General features: G+C 35.7%; 1 protein-coding gene across 6 annotated transcripts in view; it reads left to right on the forward strand.

Annotated features, from left to right (window-relative positions):
• Window positions 1-23502, forward strand: part of NALCN (sodium leak channel, non-selective) — a 314412-nt gene that overhangs the window by 133329 nt on the left and 157581 nt on the right. For all 6 annotated transcript variants that reach the window (XM_041731319.1, XM_041731318.1, XM_041731317.1 and 3 more), the window contains 2 exons: window positions 6001-6132; window positions 21065-21232. In XM_041731319.1, the coding sequence (XP_041587253.1) occupies window positions 6001-6132; window positions 21065-21232 (300 nt within the window). The remainder of the gene's footprint in view (window positions 1-6000; window positions 6133-21064; window positions 21233-23502) is intronic.

Below are 23502 nucleotides of genomic sequence, written 5' to 3' on the forward strand. Positions count from 1 at the left end.
ATTTAAGTATCTCAAAATGAATCTCCCACTTTGAGATACTCAAAAATTCTTGCTTAACTCTACATTCATCAAATGTAACAACCTCAGTCTTTTATTGTGTCAGATCTACAATTTGTTTAAAATGACTGCTATTTAACTTCATTTTTGAATTTATTTCCCTCTTTTTTTGTGATTTCCCTCTTGAATTAAAAAAAAGTTTTATGTTCACCTGCCCACCATTTAATACTAAAAATAAAAATAAACATATAGAAGTAAATCTGAAGTGATTCTACATATAGAAATTTTAATTAGCTTTGGGAATGTCAATTGAAGTGTCCAAAGACCTTAATATCATCATAGTTTAAGCGTTCCCTGTCTAGCAGCCTTGTTTTGGACCTTCCTGACTTTTCATTAAAGTACTCATGAAGACTAAGAAGAATTCACAATACTGATAACTCAGATTAAGAAAACACCTTTTGTCAAAATCTGGTGAGACTAGCTTGTAACTCTATGACCTGTGGAGTGCTAGTGAGAATGTAGAAAATTTTAACGCTTGCACTCTGGCATTTCACTTATAATTGACTGTAAGTCAGAATCAGAGGGCTGTGAGGAAGGGACGGTCACTAATGGACGCTTATTGCTGGAATATGTACACTGGCCTCCTAAGGCAGTCATCACTCTGGGTCCTTTTGTGTCCAGGGATAAATGGTGCAGGTCCTTGGAATATGCAAATAGAAGATGATATTACTTAAAGAGCACCTGAGTGGCTCAGTCGGTTAAGCATCCTACTTGTGATTTTTGGCTCAGGGCATGATCTCAGAGTTGTGAAATTGAGCCCCGCATTGGGCTCTGCATGGGGCATGGACCCTACTCGAGATTCTCTCTCTCCCCCTCTCTGTGCCCCTCCTCCTCCTCTCTCTAACAACAACCACAAAAAGATTATATTACTTGAACTTCAATGTCCTAATTTGTTTTACTTACTTTGCATTAATACACCTAAAAAATTAGCATCAAGAGTGAGAAGGTATATGTGAGTGTCCTTGGCATTGTGGGGAATGATGGGTCTGTAAGTATAAGAATGAGATGAGATAGATATATATATTTCATCCAGGCTAGAGTAACAGGAAGATACCAGAGAGCTGGGACAGCTGGGTGTGGGGCAGTGGTGTGCTTGCAAAGTTTAAAATGTTTAGTAACCATCTTGAAGTAGGAGAGTCCTGACTGGTAACATTTGCCAATTAACATGGTGTTCCCACTATGGCCAATCTCTAGTTAACAACATGACTTTGAACATGAAGTTAGGTAGAGATGTACACATTTGCAGCTCCAGCACACCACAGATGGGGCCAACTGTGTTTCCCAACCACCTTCAATCAGAGAGATGTCTGTGTGTGTGTGTGTGTGTGTGTGTGTGTGTGTGTGTGTGTGTAGTAAAATTTTTGATGATCTCATCTGAAGTATCTAGTTTCCAAGGTCACTAGACAGGGGAAGAGAGAGAAATCTCTGAGCCATACTATTCATTATCCTAATTTATCCTCATTGGGCCCTCCAAGGCCACAGTTTTGATTTGTTGGATGTTTGCCTGAAGAATCTTCAGAATCTTTAAGGCACTATCTTAAAGGCAAAATTACTGAACCAATTAATAAAAATAGCTCATATAAAGCACTCAAGCTAAAAATGGAGTAGCATAAGATCTTCCCCAAAATCTATACACCCTCACGGTCCCTCTCAAGATTGGTTATCTCTTCCGTGTGATTTCTCCTGTTGTACCTCCTTACCTTCCTCACAAGCAACTGATGGTATTTCTACCTTTAAATGCTTAGAGTGTTTTCAAATATTGTAGTAATAATAATAATAAGAGTCCTGAGTGCAAGATGCCAGCTTTGGGCTAGATTCTTTATATTCATGTTGCAACCTAGAGATGTAGGTGCTTTGACATCCCTTTCTCATATACGAAAACTGAGTGACAAGGAGGTTAAATCATGCACAGAGTCCATATTCGAATTCAGCTCAGCCTGTCTTCAAAGTTGAGATTTTTTTTCCTGGAGATCTTACCCCCTCTGTAAAGAACAGATCATCTTCAGCTTTCAAATACAAGCTTCACAAACTTGTTCCCTCTATCTACTCACAAACACTTAATGAAGGAGCTGCTGTTCCCTTTTCTTTAATACATAGAATAGCATCAGACACATTTGACTGCCTGTTAGAAGGCAAGAGAGCTCCTACTTTGGACTCAAAACTGCTTTAGTTAGACTACTTCTTAACTCTTTCTAACTCTAAGTCCACTTGTCCTTACCTTGTCTTTTTTCCATATGTGAAAGGGGTTAACAAAATATCTATCATGCAGGGTTGTTCATTAAATGAAATTTTTTATATCAGCACGCAATATGCTTGGAATGAAAATTGTCACAAACCAAGCACTCAAATGGTAGCTCTTATTTTGATAATATGTCTTACTGTCAATTTAAATTGAGTGAGGATCCCTATCCATATTTGGTGTAGACTCCACAGTCTCTTAAGAACATTCCTTTCATGGTAGGACTCAGAAATAATATAAAGAAAAGGGACCTTTCTCGTTTTTTCTGCTTGAGGTGGGGCTCAGTATCATGCTGCAGACCCATTGTTTAATCACACATTCTGAAACAAAGTAAGATGCAAACCTTGGTTGTCCTAATGAGTTTACATTTGTAATTAGAAAATTTACAGAGACTCCTACTGGCATATCACGTTGGGTGGAACCCAAAAGGTAGAATTTTGTAGTACTGAAGCTTGTATATAGTCAGGTTTCATAGGAGATGTTTTGAACTGATATATGTCAAAATCACAAACAATATTTGTATTAGATTCCTATTCAGCTGTAACACATTACCACAAACTTATTGACTTACAACAAACATTACATATAGTTCTGTAGGTCAGAACTCCAAAACGCGTTTCAGCTGGCTAAAATGAATATATCAGGAAGGCTGTATTACTTCTGGAGATATAGGGAAGAAACTATTTTCTTGCCTTTTCAAGATTCTAAACAGTACCTGCATTCCTAAACCTTATGAAAGAGTCTGGGGTGGTCTTCATAATCCTCCCCCCACCCAATAATGACTGAAAAGTCAACACATACTTTTGTCTTCATGAACCTAGTTTATCTGGGTTTTAATCTTGGAGAGTGGGGGAAGATAAGCATTCATTTTGTGATGATATATCCTAACATATTACCATAATATTCCAGCAGGTATTGTTCTAATCTGTTCAGTGATTATAGACTTTTAGAGTCATGAAATTGTGAATTTCTGAAAAAAATTTGTAGGTCACCCAGTTTAAACAACTATTCAAGGAGTATCCATTACAACATAGCCTCTCACACTTGAATATGCACATTAATTTATCAGTGACCTTGTTAAAAATGCAGATTCTGATTCAGTAGGTCTCAGGGATAGGGCCTGAGAACATGCATTTCTAATATATTCCCAGGAAACTCCTGATTCAGGGACCACACTTTGAGTAGTAAGTCTCCTGAACATTCCTGACAGATACTGCTGCCTCGGAGATGGTTCTGCTATAGTCTTTTATTTGTATTTTGGTAATTCCCACTGTCACATACAATTGTTATTTCTTGGATCAAAGCCAAACTAAAAATATATGTAAAACTTGTCTGATTTTTTTAAAGATACAAACCAAAGTGACATTGCAATTGAAGGGAACCTTAAAAAGTTGAATATGTATGCAGGATTCAGAGTTTTATATTATATATAGAAATATATACATATGTGTATAATATATATATATATACACATGCATATGTGTGTTTATAGGTATATATATCCACATCCATGTTAAATAATTCTGAAAAATCTCAAGTTATATAGTATTTTATGGAACTGACTCAACTTTAACATTTCCCTTTACATTAATTCTTATAAGAAAATAAAAAATTAAAGGCATAAATTAAAAAATTAAAGGACATAAATTTGTAATGTCCTAGAGATAAGCCTGGGTCTAAATGTAACATTTTTAGCCCTCCACATTAAAGAAACTGACAGCCAGCCAACATCGCTTGGATTGAGTTGAGCTGAAGTAGACCACGTCACCAGTTCTCACTTCAAAGCTAGAGTTCTGGGTCTCATATTCAGATTTAGCTACTACACATACTGATCACCTTAATTCTTATTTAATATTTGAAAGTTATTACTTTGGATAAAGTCAGCTAAGAAATGGTGATTATAGTGTATCAAAATCCATTGTAAGTGATTATTTTAATGACTCTGTACCAACAGGGACACATAGACATCCAGACAAAAAACAACCTAATTATAATGACAGCACCAAAGTGAAGCTGTGACAGTTACAAAACCAATTTAAAAGTTTTTTGACAGCCATGGCTAAAAGCTTTGTTTGGATCTTTCAGTAATAACAGTTTACTTAAGACACAAATCCACAGCCAAGGAAAATAGAGAGAGTTGTGGTTTTTCTGTCATGCAGATAAAGTAGAAAGCATTTGAAATGTTTTTAATAGAACATTATGTGGAAAAGAGTATAGAAAAGGAATAATCATTATGGAATGTAACTCTCACAATTCAAGAATGACCAAATAACAATAAAAATTCTAATAAGTATAGAAACTTGCCAACTGATTTGCTTATCTGTGTTATGAAGGTCAGTGGTTCCTGCACACAAATTGATTTGCATTTAAATATGTTGATTGGCAGTCCTGGAATTTGACTTTGTATTACCTATAAAATAAGGTCAAAGGCACATAAATGTAATACCTCCATAGCCTCAGTGACACAGAACCTTACTAAATATTTGCTTTTCCAATAGCTCTGACATCTCCCAAATTATTAGATCTTTCACTTTTATTTATCTCCCTTGGTTCTGGACTCAGTCAGATATACAACATAATTAATTCTTTGACCTTGGGCAATTAATTTCCCCTTCCTGGACAGAAAAAAAAATATGCCTGATCACAAAATTGCATTTATTTTTATTGCAATTGTAATCTTTATAGAACACTTATAATATGCAAGCACTGCTCTACACATTTTACAAAAATTGACTCATTTAAAATGATGACACCTTTGGAGTGGCCATTGTTATCTCTACTTTACTGATGAGAAAATGGAGGCTCACAGAGGCTTAGCTAACTTGCCCAGGACTGCAGAATCTATATGTGTTGGAATCTCTGCTCCGTGCAATTTGGCTCTGAGCCCACATCCTTAATAAGTGCCGGGTACTGAGGGCCATGTGCAATTACATGCGTGGATGCATATGACAGCAGCTCAGAAGAGGCAACCCTGTTTCTCTTTTCCCATCCCCAGGTTCTGCTTTAGTCAGGTGCTTTTCACTGCAAAAATTGAAGAATTCTCAGGTCAGATCAAGTGTGAGGATGGGTGCTCCTATGTGCCGAGAAGAAAAAAGGCCTCAACATGTGATGGTGCTAGTCTCTGGGCAGTTAGCACCAAGGGATGTGATTTCGTGGTTTGTTGTTATGTGCTCAGGTCCTTTCAGTAGGTTAGCTTCTCTCTCCTTTTTTTGCTGCCCAAGGCCTTCAGCCTGTACTCCCTCTCCTTTTATACATTGTGTACCCACCATGGGTGGTGGATCCCAGAATGGACTTTAAACAGACTTGGATCTGGAGCCTCCTTCTATTGTGTCCTTGCTGTGTGATCTTGGACAAATGACTTAATCTCTGAACTCACTGGAAAAAGTGAGTAATACATCCTGCTGTGTAGAGCTATGGTGAAGATTAAAAAAGATAAATAAATAACATACTTAAAGTATGGCCTGGAACATCATAAGCATTGAATACATGTCAGCAATCACAATAATAGTCAATTTTTGGATGGTTGATTATTTCATCCCAGAGTAGGCAGTAGTGTTGGGGTTAAATTGCAACTCCACCTGCAATATTTGTGTGACAGTGGGAAGGTTATTTTACTTTGCAGAGCCTCAGTTTTCATTTCTATAAAATGGGGGTAATTTCCCAGAGTGGCTTTTGTTAAGAGTCTATCTGTTTTGCCTCCTCAGCAAATGATGCGGTCATCAGTTTTCCACATGTTCATTCTGAGCATGGTGACTGTGGATGTGATAGTGGCTGCAAGCAACTACCACAAAGGAGAAAGCTTCAGAAGGCAGTATGATGAGTTCTATCTTGCAGAGGTAAGCAGCCCACTCAGATGCAGATCACCATTCAAGGTAGAGGTGAACCTCTGATGGGGCCTTTTGTAAACATGAAAATTAATATCAATTGCTTAATTACCTGACTTTGACTGAAGCTGATTCATTATCTACTTCTGAAGTGTTTCTTTGGCCACTGTGTTGCCTGCTTCATTTTCGTAACTCTCAGACTGAGTGACTTCCCCACCATGTCATGTTGCCAAGGTAACCCCCCCCAGCCCCTGCTCTTACTCTTTTGAGCTTGCTATTTTCCTATCCACCTCTCATTTTCTCTCCTTTCTCAAGTTGTGTTTAGTCTGTTTCCTGCTAAGGATGAGCAAGCACAGATTCAGAAGATTGTAAATAAGGAAGTCATCTCAGTAATACCAAGGAGAGGGCAGGAAGGAAATTGAAACAGATAACACAATAATTTCTGTACTAGAAACTGAGGTGTGACCACCTACACTAAAGATACCAAGTCAGGAGCAGGTAGGTTTAGTGATTAAGAAAGCATCTTCTAGCACCCTACATATCATACTAGAGTTTGGGAATAGTACTTCTTATCAATTGACTCATTTTGTTACTAGTTGATTCTTAAATATTTTAAAAGATTTTAATTACTCATGAGAGACACAGAGAGATAGGCAGATATAGACAGAGGGAGAAACAGACTCCCTCCCGATGCAGGACCCTGGGATCATGCCCTGAGCCAGAGGCAGATGCTCAACCACTGAGCTACCCAGGTATCCCTGATTCTTAAATAATTTAATGACATCTAGAGACCACTTTTTTAATTGTGAAAAATTATTTCTAAAATACAACTCAGAATTCATTGGTGACATTTTTATGGAAAAGCTTATTTACATATAACTCTTTAGAAACCCATTTTTCTTTTAAGTGAGGTAAGCATATATAGCTGAAGGACACTTTAAGAAATCCAAAATATGAAAAAACAAACTTAAAAACAGAAAAACAGTAATTTGACTATTTTTATTATAAAAGCATCTTCCATGTAAAAAATCCAATTTGCCATATAGTTGAGTTCTCTAAAATATCCAGAATTCCTCCAGTACATTTAAAAATGGATTTGGTTCATAAAAATTCAATCCACCCACACATAAACTTTTTAGAAAAAGAACTGATGGGATATACCTATTGAATGTTAACAAGAAACTTTTAAGGAGTCACTTATGAATTCCCCTCTTCATAGAAGTTTGTTGCCTGTAACAAAATATCAATTATATTAAACGTTTACTGTGATTTGATGCTGCCTAATTGCTATGTTGTATGTGGAGCTTACAGTTTAGCAAGAAATACAGATAGTAAACAGTAAGTGTTTTATGCTGTGGGGTACCAATGACAGGAGCTCATGAAGAAATTATATCCAGCCTGACACTTGAAAAAATGGGTATAATTTTGCTGCAGATCTAGCACACAAAGATTAGATTGTCATTAAAAACACAAGGAAACATGGACCAATAATGATATTTGCAGGTGAATTTCTAATGCTTGCATAATGGGATGGCAGCCACAGGGAGAGTCAGGTGAGAGGACATCTAACCCTGATGTAATATACCTCAAAGGAGTGTTGAGGAGCAATGGGTAGGGCATCTCTTCCTCATCCACGTGCTATCCTACATGGGCCATATAGGAAACTGGAGCATGAGCATCATCTTCTGGAAAGGACTGTGGTGGAAGCCATACATTTGAAACAGAAGCAGCTGAGGCAAGGATTTAGGAGGAAGATTAAGTGAATAGGAATAAGAGAATGTAGAAGAAATTACTTAACATGGAACCAGACTCAAAGATTAGTTAAAGGCTCTGGGTGGAGAGAGATAGGAAGATACATAAGGCAGAAGAATGATAGTATTAGGACCAGAGGTTAAAGGGTTGATGACAAAATGCCTGGAAATCAGAACAGAAATGGCTATTGGTGATTGAGATTATGCTAATCTCTCTGGAGTGAGTTGTATCTGCTGGTGAAGGAGTCCTGGATATTGGAGATTACGTTAACATTTCTTCTGTAGCCCTGCCCAAGGTGGGAACTCAATTTAGTGATACTAAATCAGTCCTGTAGAATAAACACAGGGCCATCCACTGGGAACACAGAAAACAGAATCCTCTGGCAAATTTCACCTTATTTTTTTCACATATAAAATTGATCTCTTTCCTACTGTGTTTATGTATGTTACCTAACTGATGAGCATGCAATGCCAATAAAATTTCAAATAATTTAATACTATAGAGTTCGCTGATACTTTAAATGCCTTAGGAGAATCCAGGTGTAGTTGATAAATCCTTATCATTTGCTTTTTGTGTATAGTATTAAACAATTAAAAAATAAAGCAAAAAGCCAACCAGACAGGATTCTACAGCAGAATCTAACATTTGTTGTGTCTACAAATCATTGCTCCTTCCCAAACACTGAAAATAAATTTAATTTTAGTAAAATAAGTAGCGATAATTTCTTCACTTTCAAAACCATGTGGACATTGCTTTATTCTTGAACTACTGAAGCATTCAGAATTCATTTCACTTCTACTGACTGATTTTGAGTATCTGAGCTTCCCAAAGCACATTTGACCCTTATACAATAGCATTATCACTGCTCTATATCAGAAACTTGTAAATGAATCCAAGTAATTTGTTCCAAATGAGTATTCCTAAGTTATTCTAATCACACTTACTCTTTTATAAAATACTCTCTTTTTTAAAAGTTTGCAAGGACATTTTGAGCTTTAAGTCAGGGTCAGCAAACTTTTTCTTGGAGAACCAGATTAACAAACATTGTTGGCTTTTCAGGCCACAGGCTTTTTGTCTCAACTACTCAACTCTACCACTGTTATACAAAAATGAGTGTGGGCTGAGAATGATGGTGTTCCGATAATACTGTATTTACAAAAATACAGTGGGCTCAACCTTGGGTTAAACTATAGAAACAGAGAGTATGTCAACTAACATCTTTATATCTTAAATTTAAATATACTAATACTAAACAATAATAGCTGCCATTTGGGGGAGATTCTATTATGTTGCAAGTACTTTTAAAGGATTTCATTATCCCATTTAATTCTTAAAATAGCTGTAATAACAAATTCAAGTGTATGGGCTATAATGATTCAATATTTAAGGCATAGCATAATACAATCTTTTGGAAACTTTATTTTTAAAATAGATCACAAATAGCCCTGAGCTTTCAGAGAAGTAATTTCTTGAGTTCCCACATATTCCAGGATAATTTCAAAAATTCATAATAAACCACTCTACCCATTAGAGTCAACTTGCAGTCTAAAATACATCCTTTAAGCATAAATTAAGCTGTTTAGCTTCTGTTGTATAACTGGAGACCAGTTTTGCTTCTCTGGACGAACCTAAATTTAAAATTAGTAAGAAAAAGGAAAAACATTTCTTTGCTTTTTTAGGTTATGTATAAACATAAAAAGGTAAATTTACTTTCTTTTTTAAGAATTTTTATTTTTAATTCTGATCTTAGATAATACATTATTAATATTATACATAAAATCAATTTTATAATGAACATAATTATATTTAAAATAGATACTCTCATTTTCTTAGTAATAAAACTTGAACAGTACTTTTCTAGCATTATATAAAAATATATAAGTGTATCCCCATAAGACTGTATGTTTAACACAAACTTATCAGCACAGTGTTATGCACAGAAGATTAACAATTTCAACAAAATTCCTCTTTTAAGAAAGTCACGAATTGATGGGAGAGCTAGCACAATGAAGCAAGCAATGAAGAACAGCATTTCTGGTGAAGAGAGAGGTTTACCTTTTTTAGGATGTCTCTTCGGTTTCCTGTATTTCTATGACAGCTGTGTGTTTGAAGCAGAAAGGCCTTTGTAAAGTCTGGACTGTTTGCCATCTTTCAGAAAGTCATCTTTTCTAGAAAAGTAGTTTCTGTGTCCCTCTGAAGACATTTGGCTTTATGATATTTGTCAAAATGAAATTAAATGAAAGACCCGTTTATTTTACTTCCAACAAAATCTGACACCCATATTTCACCTCATTATCACAAGAAACGACCAAATTAAGAAAGTGACTCATTTACCATAGCAGCAATCTTTCATCTTATCATTAAGTTTAATATCATTTTTGGAAATTTTCCATTAAATAATTTTTTCTGACAATAACATTTTTAGTCCTTTCTTCTAAAGGACTTGGACAGTACCGTGTTATGTGAAAAATTATATAATAATGACATTTTCAACTATTCAATGATCCATTTCAAAAGTTTGCTCTTAATGTAGAATATGGACAGTACAGTATAGATAAAGAACAAGTGATTTACAGACACCTCTAGAGTGATGCAGATAGTCATTTACTTTGGTGTAATTTAATCTGAATTTCATTTAGGAAAATAGGGTTACCTGAATTAGATTTCTTGTGACTTTTGTACTATGATCTTCTTTTGTGACAAATATGCATTCATTTTCTCATAATATCCATTGTGTTTCTTTGCAAATATGAGATAGAGACCACAACACAAATCTTGGATAATACATTTCAAATATCTTTCCTACATTTGGGCAGCACTACTACCATTTTATCTTCTCAGACCTGCATGGCACAATCAGCTCATTTATAATTTGTCACCTATAAATGTTCATACATTATTCATTGATTTAAAAGGGCAGAACGATTTCTATTGTTATATTTACATTATGCATGTCATTTTCCATTTGGTTATTTTTCTCCTTAGTGTCAGAAATTTGGCAATCATCTTACTGTTTTACCTGTTCACATCACAAATCCAATTGCAAGTTCTTTTAGAAAACAAGCATTTTAAATTAATTTCTCATGCTTTGCACTCTAAAAAATTATTTTCACGAGTGATGCGCTTTTCTGGAAACATATAAAACTGTTTTTTGGAATAACTCCTTTAATTTTTAGATATATATTCCATTATTGGTAATTTTCTTGAGGACAAGAGAGTACGTTATGGTATATATTAAATGACATAAGTATTATTATAAAATTAAAAATGTGGAGAAGAAATAATAGAATATAGTGCTTGAGGAACTCCTATAGCCTGCATTCCTGAAAATATTTAACTTTGCTATGGTCACATTAAACCAGATACATCTATAAAGTATGCATTTTCAACAGGGAGTAAAACACCTGTAAAGGGGTAAAAATTGGTTCTTAGGGAGGCAAAAAAAAAATCTTACTATTACAAGACTTTTTGCCTCCTTAAGAACCAATTTTTGCTCTATTTATAGAGTAGAAATAGATATGTGAAGTATATAAACAGATATATAAAATATCTTTGGTATTAAGATTCCATATGGCATGGTGTTGGGAATAAAATATCTAAAAAGACTCCTGGTTGGGAAGGAGGGGGTGATCTAAAAAAAAAAAGATTGGAAAACACTGATATAGGAAAATTTTTTTAAATAAATTTAGTTTTTTTTTTTGGTGTTCAATTTACCAACATACAGAAGAACACCCAGTGCTCATCCCATCAAGTGCCCCCCTCAGTGCCCGTCACCCATTCACCCCCACCCCCCGCCCTCCTCCCCTTCCACCACCCCTAGTTCATTTCCCAGAGTTAGGAGTCTTTATGTTCTGTCTCCCTTTCTGATACTTCCCACACATTTCTTCTCCCTTCCCTTATATTCCCTTTCACTATTATTTATATTCCCCAAATGAATGAGAACATTTTGAGAGAAATATTTGTGTACTGTTTCCAAGTTATTTCAAATAATGTGACAATATTTATGGAAAGTTTATCACACTTACAGATCTTACCTTCAGGGCGCCTGGGTGGCTCAGTCAGTTAAGCCTCTGCCTTTGGCTCAGGTCATGATCTAGGGGTCCTGGGATCAAAACCTGTGCCAGGCTCCCTGCTCAGGGGGGGGAGTCTGCTTCTCCTCCCTCTGTCTACCATTCCCCATGCTTCTGTGCACTCTCTCTGTCAAATTAAAAAAAAAAAGCCTTTACAAATCTTATCTTTGCTCTTGAAAAGATGAGTTTCAACTTGCAAGCACTCACACATAGCATAATGTGCTGCAAGGATGAGAGACAGAGGAAACATCCTAGGGCATCTTGTCCATGTGGCGGGCTGTGACATGAGGAAGCACAGCAATGGCACATGCACTCCCAGGCCATCTGCCTGGGATTTGTGGAAAGCCCAAGACTGGACACATTTCTAGATGATTCTTCTGAGCAGTCCTTCTAAGTATTGAGGTTCTGCAGGCAGCCCTGGGGTCTTCTCCCTTTTGTATGGCCAACAGCACAACCCTGGCAAGTTCCTCTCTGTCTAGCTATTGTCAAGGCTCATTTCGCTGACACAAGCTGGAGCCACCCATTGAGAAGTGTTGCTCTAGCTTCCCCCTTAACTGCTCCTCTCCTCTCCTTCTAAACTGAAATCCTGCACTAAACCTTCTAGCCTCCACTAAAATAGCTGATGAGCAGTCAGCTAATTTAATTTTCTTAAATCCCTTCTTTAATTCCTGACATAGTTCTTCCTTACCCCAAAGTAACCCATAGGATAAGTAAGTTACATATATTTTCATGTATAACATTTTTCATAAAATTTTACCACTTTGGGATTATAGTTTCTCAGAGAACTAGAATATTATCTTATAATAAGTAATTAATAATGTTAAAAATGAGGTATTGTTTCCCACAAGTACTAGAATCAGAAACTCCAGGAGGAATATGAGTGGGAATATGGTATTTACATATAATCACATAACAGTTTGCTAAATCCTTTTTTAGTGGCCATAAGAGGGTTTGAAAAGCATATAGGTTTTCCCACTGAGCAAATAATAATGCAAATGGATCCAGCTGCATATTTAATCATGAAGTATAATCCTTTAAAGAGATAATTCCATCTGTCCTTTTGATAGCGGATGCAAAGTTAGCAAAGTGATTAGTTGTATTTATATATAATTTGATGATCTATTTGGATATATTTCAGGTATTTATTAGTAGTTTCCAACTTTAAAAACAAAAAGACACTTTGATATGGATTTCATTCTTTCCTCTGGAATGCAAGTTTGAAACTACAGGTGAAGACTAGAAATGCATGTGTAGGTGCCTGTCATTGCTCCCTCTGTTATATGACATCCAGGTCAGGCTGCAGGTTAGACCCTTAGGTCCCATCTGTGTTTTCAGTTACTCCAGAGATCTCCAATGTCTGGAGGACTTCTTTCATATTGTTATGAGACTAAGAAGCCAGGGCTAGAGAAAACTTGCCTCTTTGTTAGGACTTATGGCAGAGATTTAGATCCCGTGGATGTCTGGGGCTGACCCTGCAAAGGAGTTACACCTGCTCAGTGGTTGCTTGTGGTCCAGAGAAAACCAAAAGAATCCCACTGATCTTGATGAGCCAGGAAGGGAGCATTACTAGAAGCTGAATTACTTCTAGGTAGAGGCAGTTGGAAATGGATTTCACCAGCCTAAGAGGAGCCTTGACATGGAGCAGCTCCCTCCCGTGGTTGCCCAGCAGATAGACCTTGAGTTATTAGGTCACTTACCATAAAAATGGTAAATAAGTAAAGAAAAAGTATTCTCCTACAAAGGGACCCAGAAATTGAGGATGAAACTCAGAAAACCAAGATGAATGAGTACAAGAGTTTCCCAATCGAGTACAATTGATGGAAGATATAATAGGGTTTGTTTTGTTTGTTTGTTTGTTTTTAATATCTCAAGCATAGGCAATTAAGGCACAAAACAAATTTTCTGAAACTTTGGTTAATTTTCAAAAAATGAACTGAAAAAGGGTATGATTATTGTTGAGAAAGAATGATAATATGGGAGATCAGGTGGGGTAAGAAAACCTCAAAGAAATGGCAGAAATCATCAGGGGAAAAAGCAAAAGAGACTAGCCACTCTGATGTGACCAATACAAGGCCCTGAAGGAAAAAGAATGGATAGAAGAAAAGTAATAATGAATGAGAGAGAGAGAAGTGTTTCTAAATTGAGGAAAAGCATAAATCAGTAGATTGAAAGGAGACAATAAATCTCAGAGAGATTAAATGAAAAAAATAAAAGGTACATTCCTAGGCATATCCTGGTGACCTTCCTTGGTTACAAGCATAAAAAAAAAATTATTAAGCCTCTGAACAGGCTTAAATAATCTGCAAAAGCAAGATAAATATACTGTTCATCTACAATATTGAAAGGTAGAAAACGATAAGTCAATATATGCACAGACCATTGAGAGGAAAGAATCTGTATGCAGTCAGGATAGTCATGTCCATGTTAAAAATGCATTTTGGTGGGTAATGGGTGTTAAGGAGGGCACTTGATATGATGAGCACTTGATGTTATATGTAAATGATGAATCACTAAATTCTACTCCTGAAATCAGTATTACACTATATGTTAACTAGAATTAAAATAAAAATTTGGGGGAAATGCATTTTGGATAGGGAAGGTTTAAGAGAGTATACAACCTGTAATATTTATCTGAGCAAACCACTCCAAAGTATGCTAATTGTAAGTATATTAAAGAAGTAGCAAAGGAAAAGCAAACATAGAGACTGACAAGGAAAGAAAAGAGATGGGTGTCAGATCCAAATGAAAGATGACAATAAAAATGTCACACCAAAATCCTTGGGAAAAACAGATAGTTATGGTTCAAGAAACTAGAAGTAAATATGTAAACAATTTTTTAAAATCGGGATTTAGGAAGAGGCATGACACCCATGAAGCATGGGGTGATAGATAAACATGCTGCTAAATTTGTAGATGGCAAGTATGTGAGGGATGGGTGAGCAAGTAAATTTGTATGGGAGAGGAGCTTATTATTATTCCATTTTGATGCAATAATTTTAAAAAAGGATAGATTGATTTATGACCATTGGGAATTGAACTGGGGGATTAGAAAAGCAGAGCAAAATGTTAAAATTAGTGGGGAGAGGAGGGAAGGTGGAGAAATCAACAACAGTTCAACCACATCAGAAAAGACAAGAAAACATTAAAAGATGAAATAACAATGACATACAAAAAACTGGAACTAAGACCAAATCTAATTATGGTACATTAAATATGTATAGGTTGAATTTTCCTCTCAAATGACATAGAAATCTGATTATGCTTAAACACAAACTCAAATATATTGATCATAGGAAACACATACAGGATGGCCCCAAAAGGTGACTGAAAATCATCTCTCAATGAAACAAGTAAAAGTGACACCTAAAATATTTAAACACTTTAAATGCTTAGCAGAACATGCAAAAGATTAAGGAATATTCTCAAGGACAAAAGTTAAATGTGATATGAGTGCAGAATATGAGGTAGGCACTAACACTACAGCTACCCAAGAACATTTGTCACATAAAACTTTCCATTTTAAGAGCTATAATCAGGATAAAAGAGGCTGTGAAGGTGAGGTGCCAGGACAGAGACCCCTGCATCACATAGGACACCTAAGGTCTGTACTTCAATGAAAGTAGGAAAAAGTCCACTCTCAGAAGAATATGATGGGGAAAGCTTCAGTCTTGACTTTGACTCCAGATGGATAGATAAAGAGTAAGATTTACTGAAAATGTGTCAACACAAGCCTGCCCTCACATGGGGTTGGATTTCCCATGGATTGTACCTACTCTCAAAGATGAGATAATTCCTTTTTTTAATGGTTAAAAAACATTCCTTTTTAATGTATTTATTCGTGAGAGAGAGAAAGAGGCAAAGGCAGAGGGAGAGGGTGAGGCAGGCTCCTCACAGGGAGCCTAATGCAGGACTGGATTTCATATATGACAATTACTACAAATAGTATAAATAACATGCTATGCAACAAAATCCAGCAAGTTAGCATTACCATCTAAAGACTTATTCCCAGGAATATATAAATGGTCAACATGAAGGACCCTTGTGATATATTTCATTGCCTCAATGAATTAAGAGCTAAAATCCTGTAAGTAGAATAGGAAGAAGAAGAATGTCCTTAAACATGGTAGCAATTAATTACCAAAACCCATTGCAACCATTATACATGAATGCTGGAAAACTTCCTTTGAAAATGGTAGTAAATTATGGATCCTTCTTACTGCCAGTTAATCGGAAGTGAGTATTACAATACAGATGCAGCATTATAGCTAATGAATTAATACAATTAATGCCAAAATAAGTCTTTAAAAATTTTATCTTCATTTGGAGATGAAATATACATATTTCTATAACTCAGGAGGTATTATTTAAAATATTAGAATTAGAAGAATCTAGTAAGGCGGTTATAGAAAATCAATATAGATAAATCAATAGCTTTTTTTCTCCACTGGAACTAACTAGGCAGAAATGGTTTAAAAAAAAAAGTAAAAAAATGCATTTACATTAGTTATCATGATAATAAATTCATAGAAATAAATTTCACAAGCAAACAATAACATCTTAATGGGGGAAATTTTTATTAAAGAACATAGTCCAAAATAAATAGAAAAACTGTGGTTTTGGATATGAAGACTCGGTAGTAGTCCTTCTAAAGTCCTATTTTGTTTTAAAAGGTAAAGAAAAAATTTGAAAAGATGAAGATAGAAATATGTGACCATATAAAATCTAAAGTACTTGTAGAGCTAATGCCACCAAATTTAAAAATCAAACTATTGACTAGGGAAAAAAAATATTTGCAGTTCATATAGCAGACAAAGATTAATGTCCTTAATATCAGCAGCTCTGAAAACTGATAAGAAAGATAAAACGCCACCATAGAAAATTGGCAAGGTTATGAACAGGCAAATTGTATTAAAAAGAAAAATCTAAATGATCAATACATATATGAACAGATAAGTAAAGGTTTGATTAAGTTTGATTACATCTGGTGGTAGTACAGATTTAGGACAAGAAACCCTTTCCTACCTTGCTAGAAGGCAAAAAACTTACTATAATATCTTGAAAGTAATCCCTTAATATTGCCTAAAATTTAAAACATGCAAAACTGTCTTTTGCTCCAGCAATGCCAGCTTTGAAAATGTATGTGTACATATAAAAGCCCAATAAAATACCAATATTACATAAAGATAGTTGGTGTAGTCTTGTTTTAGACGTAGTGAAATGCTTAATCATTTTCCCCTGATGATTCCCTATCAAGGAAGTAGTACCCTTCATTAAATCAGTAAAGAAAATGTTGAATTAAATAAACACTGAAGACTTCTGGGTAAAGATGGCAGAGTAGGAGGACCCTAAGCTCAGCTTGTCCCACAGATATGAGTAGGTAACACCCACATCAGTGTAAATAATCCAGAAAACAACCAGAAGACTAGCAGAACAGGCTCTCCACAACTAAATGGAGAGAAGAAGTCACATTGAAGACAGTAGGAAGGGCAGAGAGCTAAATGAATCTGAGGGACTGTTCATGGGAGGGAGGGATGCCTGAGTGTGGAGAATTGTCTTCATGCCAGACACCAGAGGTACAGGAAGCTCACATAAGGAAAACAAATCCCCATAATTTAACTTTGAAAACCAGAGGGGTGTAATTTCAGGAGTTCTTACAATCACTGGGGTTTAAAACCTGGAACTTTAAAAACCAGCAGGTTTTGCTCTGGGAGAGCTTAGAGGACAATAGGAAACTGAGTCCCCACCCTTAAAGATACAGCACAAAAAAAGCCCCAGGGAGATACAGCATAGAAACAGCAATTTGAAAAGCAACTGAGGTTTATGGAAGGGAGATTTGTTTATTAATCATAGAGCATGTGCTAGAGGAGCAAAGGTCCTTGGGAGACTTCAAGAATAAAAGAGATGACAGGTGCAATTTCCCTCCCCTACCCCCTAGCCAAGACATTTGTATACCTGTGGGAACCAGAATGGGGAAAACATTCTCCACCTAATATGCTAACAGCATGTCCCATCCATGAGTTTTCCTGCAGATCTGCCCCTTCAGTACACCATTGGCTGGAACCCATCCAAAGCAGTGCCACAAGCCTGGCAGTACTTAAGCAGCCCCAATAGGGGTAGCACCACCCCAAGTGACTCTTACCTTGGAGAAAAGGGAAGATAACCACACACACCAGTCAGCTAGTTCCAGCAGTGGGTTGGGGACAGACATCTGGTCTGACTACTGGCCCCAACCACCAACAAAAGTTTCTCAGGGGACAACACAGGGAACCCTACAGTTTGGTGCTACTGTATCTCTAGAAAATGCCTGATATGATTCAACTCAAGCCCAGGGTAGCCCCAGAGCAGCCCACTAACAACACAGGGACCAAACCCTGCCCAAAACAGGCAAAGAGAGTGATTCCAGATGACTAGACTGAAGGCAGAAATGACTTAGCCATAATACTAGGGCACACACAACATACATAGGAGATACCCTTGAAGCACCAAGTACTGGTGAACAGGGGACATTGCCCTGCATGGCAAAACATAGTGACAAATTGAGAATTTTAAAATCAGCAAGAAAAAAGAAAGCAGTTACATAAAGGGAAAACCCCATACAGCTATCAGATGATTTTTCAGCAGAAACTTTTCAGGCCAAAAGGGAGAGTCATAATATATTTAAAGTACTGAAAAAAAAACCCCTGCAGCCAAGAATACTCTATCCAGTAAGGCTATCATTCAGAAATGAAGGAGAGATAAAGAGTTCCCTAGACAAACAAAAGCTAAAGGAATCCGTGACCATTAAATGATAGCTCTACAAGAAGTGTTAGAAGGAAGGAAAAATAAGACCACAAGTAAGAGTAAGAAAAGCAGGAAACACAAAGACACTAAAATTAAGAACATCTATAAAAATCAGTCAAGGGATTCATAAAATAAAAGGATATAAAGTATGACACCATACACCTAAAAACATGGAGGGGAGAGGAGTAAAGAATAGATTCAAATTTAAGCAACCATCAACTTAATATAGACTATTATATGCATAAGATGTTAGATACAAACCTAATGATAACCAAAAGTCAAAAACCAGTACTATATATGCAAAAAATAAAGGAGAAAGGGCTCCAAATATGTCAATAAGGAAAGCCAGCAAACTGTGAGAGAAGAGAGCAAGAAAGGAACCAAGAAGAAATACAAAGATAACCATAAAACAAGAAACAAAATGGCAATAAGTACATTCCTATCAGTAATTACCCTGAATGAAAATGGAATAAATGCTCCAATCAAAAGACATAGCATGAGAGAATGGATAAAAAAAAAAAAGACCCATCTATATACTGCCTATAAGAGACTTATTTCAGACTTAATGTACATTAAGTAAAGGGATGGAAAAGCACATCATGCAAATGGAGGTGAAAAGAAAGCTAGGGTAGCAATATTTATATCAGACAAAATAGATTTTAAAGCAAAGACTGTACCAAGAGACTTAGAAGTACCCAATATAATCATAAAGGGAACAATCCAACAAGAAGATATAACCATTGTAAATATTGCACCCAAAATGGGAGCTGTCAAATTTTCCCAACACCAGTGGGGTTATTGAAAAGAGACTTTTTCCCATTTGATATTCTTGCCTCTTTTCTCATAGATTAATTGAGCAAATAAGCATGGGTTTATTTCTGGGCTCCCTCTTCTGTTCCATTGATCTATATGCTAATTTTTGAGCCGGTGTCATACTGTTTTGCTTACTACAGCTTTGTAGAGTATCTTGAAATCTGGCATTCTGATACCTCCCATTTTCTTCTTTTTCAAGATTGCTTTGGCTATTCTGGGTCTTTTGTGGTTCCATACAAATTTTGAGATTGTTTGTCCTAGTTCTTTTACTTATTCCTTACCAGTTTGGATGCCTTTTATTTCTTTTCCTTGTCTGATTGCTTGGCTTGTATTTACAGTACTATGTTGAGTAAAAGTGGTGAGAATGAACATTGTTGTCTTGTTAGTGATTTTAGGGGAATAATTCTCAGTTTTTCACTGTTGAGTATGATGTTACCTGTAGGTTTTTTCAAATATGGCCTTTATTATGTAATATGATTGGAGGAAAAAAATCCCTTCTGATACTCTATGTTGTCCTAGAAGAAAAGAGGGAAGCTTTCCTCTATTACTGTTTTCCATTAAATCATCTGATATCTTCTCAGAGGGATTTGTTTGACTAATTCCAGCCCTCATTCTTATGCTCTTTAATTCGAAGTTAATCTTATGTATTACAACTTAATTCCAGTTGCAAACTTCTTTATAGAATGCATTTTCTAACCCATAGGACAAGTAAAGGAAAAATAACATGCTATGTTTATAAGTGTATTTTATAACATTGGTATTTGTAATAGTAAATTCATAGAATTAATGTGATAGATTAAAAGGTTGTACTCATTAATATAGTAATATTCATTGTTAATTTTCTTAATTATTATTAAATTTCTTAATTATTGTATATATACGCACACATAAATTGCTTGATATAGAATCCATATTTCTTTGCTTGTTTATGTGGCCCAAAACATAAATGAGACCTACACTTTCTTATTTTAGTTTAATGATGCTTAGTAATATGCAAATCATTTTATAATATACCATGGGCATTATAGAAACTATCTTCAGAAAATCCAAATTATGGGAAAATGCAGCCTTTCTGTGTATATAATATTCAAAGAATGACGGTGACTTCTACATAATACCAAAAAGTGAATAATAAAGAAATAATACCACTTCCACTTTCAAACACTTAAGATTTTTTTTTTTTTTTTTTTGCAGTTAGCAAGAGGGTTTATTGGACGTTTGCGCAAACGGGCTCTCCGCCTCCGAAGAGGAAGAGAGCCCCGATTAGCAATTACAGGCATCTTTTAAAGGCAAAAGGAAAAACACTTAAGATTTTAACACATTTTGCTACTTGCTTAAGATGTATTTGACCTGTTATACTCTAGTTGGTGTTTTTCAAAACCATTTTTTATAGCATGTCATACTAGATCCTTGTGGGCTTCTCATTTTATATAATAGCAGCTGAAATTCACACATTAAAACATGTATGAAATATTTTGAAATAAATTATAGTTTTAGGTTTTAGTTTCACTGTCTCTTTGTTCCTCCAGGTGGCTTTCACAGTACTTTTTGATTTGGAAGCACTTCTGAAGATATGGTGTTTAGGATTTACTGGATATATCAGCTCTTCTCTCCACAAATTTGAACTACTACTCGTAATTGGAACTACTCTTCATGTATATCCAGATCTTTATCATTCTCAGTTCACATACTTTCAGGTAATATGAATGTCTATTTGTAGAATTTTTTTCTTCCAGAGAAAATAGCAGTCACACTATAACAACTACACAGAATTATATTAAGTAGTTATATATAATTATTATACAATAAACACAAACTTGAGATGCGCTCAATGACACCTTCAGTACCAAAAATTCATTCATAATTCATTACTGAGTTAATGAAAACTGAAAATGCACAGTAATAAATGGAGATGTTTTAGGTGTAATTTTCTCAGATGAAAAAATAAAGTGCATTTGAACTTCACTAATTTTATTTATTGGTGATTCCAAAGCTGTTATTTTCAGAGCAATTTTAACTTCAGCTGCCAGATTACAACTTGAGACTCTGTTTCTAATACCTTGGGAAAGGACCTGAGAATATAATTCACAAAAATGATAACAAATGTCCTGCATATGTAAGTGAAAAGCTGAGCTCTAGTAATCACTGCCAAACATATTGAAATCACAGAGGATACCGTGGTTCAAGCTTTCAGTATATCAACATTTTTGGACATAAATCCCTTGTCATTTGTTGGGTTATATCTTTAGTCTTGGTTATCATAAGTGAGGTGGCTGGGGCAAGAGATATACACACATTTAAAACTCTTGATACAAAATGCACTTCCCAGTCATGCCATTGTATGTTCTTGGGTGCTGCTGTCTAGATTTACAAAATCAACATGAGCATTTAGTACTTACATTTGAGAATCATTGTACATAATTATAGAAAATATGCCTGATAAGCAAAACAACAAGATATCTTTTTTTTTTTTTTTTTTTTATGATAGTCACACGCAGAGAGAGAGAGAGAGAGGCAGAGACACAGGCAGAGGGAGAAGCAGGCTCCAAGCATCGGGAGCCCGATGTGGGATTCGATCCCGGGTCTCCAGGATCGCGCCCTGGGCCAAAGGCAGGCGCTAAACCGCTGCGCCACCCAGGGATCCCAACAAGATATCTTTTATAAACCTATGAAGTCAACCAAATTAAGAAAAATATTGATGCCCATTTCAGCAAGAATATATATGCAAAATATATTCAGGCCTTTAAAATTCCTATAGTTTCTCACAGATAATTTTCTAGTAAAAAGATATAGATTACAATTTTGAATACAAATCTATTTATTCTGGAATTGTTTGTGAAAGAAAAATGGGAACTTTTAAAATGGTGAACATTTGAGGAATAGCTTCACAAGTCATATGCAAATTTGACCATAAAAATAATGACTATCATGAATTTGTGATTACTTAGAGACATGATTCATTATCTCTAGTTTTTTTTTCTACTGGTCTATGTTTCACAAAATATCTAAAATTGATATTCATGGTTCTAATGATTTTACATATAGAGAGATATGGTCAAATAATACGCCATCAATGAAGTTTGTAATTTCAGCATTGTCTTTGATCCTGGATTATAATCTATAATAGTTTAATTTATGTTAATGGTTAAATGATTTTCATTTGCATTTCCCTATATATAACCATGTTTATATTTTTCTAACGAGATAATTAAATACTACCTCAGTTATTATATGGCTAAAATATCCATCTCTGAAGAAGTTCAGAGATTTTAGCAGATTCACAGATAAGAACCCACTGTTCTGAACACAATGGCTCTTCTTGGGCCCACTTTGGTCTCCCTTGTGAGTCCTCAACTTCTCATCTGACTTGGCTGTTTCTCATTATGTTGGCAACATGGCATGAATTTCACATTTTCATATTTAGGTGAAGTCAACAGTTTAGTACAAAATGACTCCATTTATAGTATCAGTTATCTCTGAGAACAATTATTGGTGTAATTCATCTATTTATTCAAATTGATATTTACTGAGCACCTACTATGTGCCAGGCCCAGTTTCAGATGCAGAGGACAGAGATGAACAAACAGAGGAAAACCCCACCTCAGTAAGCTTCCATTCTTGAGGGCAAACAGTTCACAAACAAGTACACATAAGAATGTGGAATAAAGTGGTAGAAATGTTATAAAGGAGAAACAAGAGTAAAAGGGATAGATGTGGGGGGGGGGGTGGGTGCTAGTTTAGATCCATTGCTCATCATGGCAGCCCTCTCCGGAGAGGTTGCTTTTGAGCAGAGACTAAGAGAAGTGAAGGGGCAAGCCAAGAAAACCTCATGGCACCTGTCCTGAGGTGAAAACATGCTTGTTTTCAATGTGGCTGGACTGGAATGAGCAAAGAGCACCATTGTCCTATAGGAAGAAATAGTTTCACAAAATGCTACAGCTGTAACACCCGGGTAATCATGATGATG

The sequence above is a fragment of the Vulpes lagopus genome, chromosome 16 (genome assembly GCF_018345385.1).
Source record: "Vulpes lagopus strain Blue_001 chromosome 16, ASM1834538v1, whole genome shotgun sequence".
NCBI classification, from domain to species: Eukaryota; Metazoa; Chordata; class Mammalia; order Carnivora; family Canidae; genus Vulpes; species Vulpes lagopus.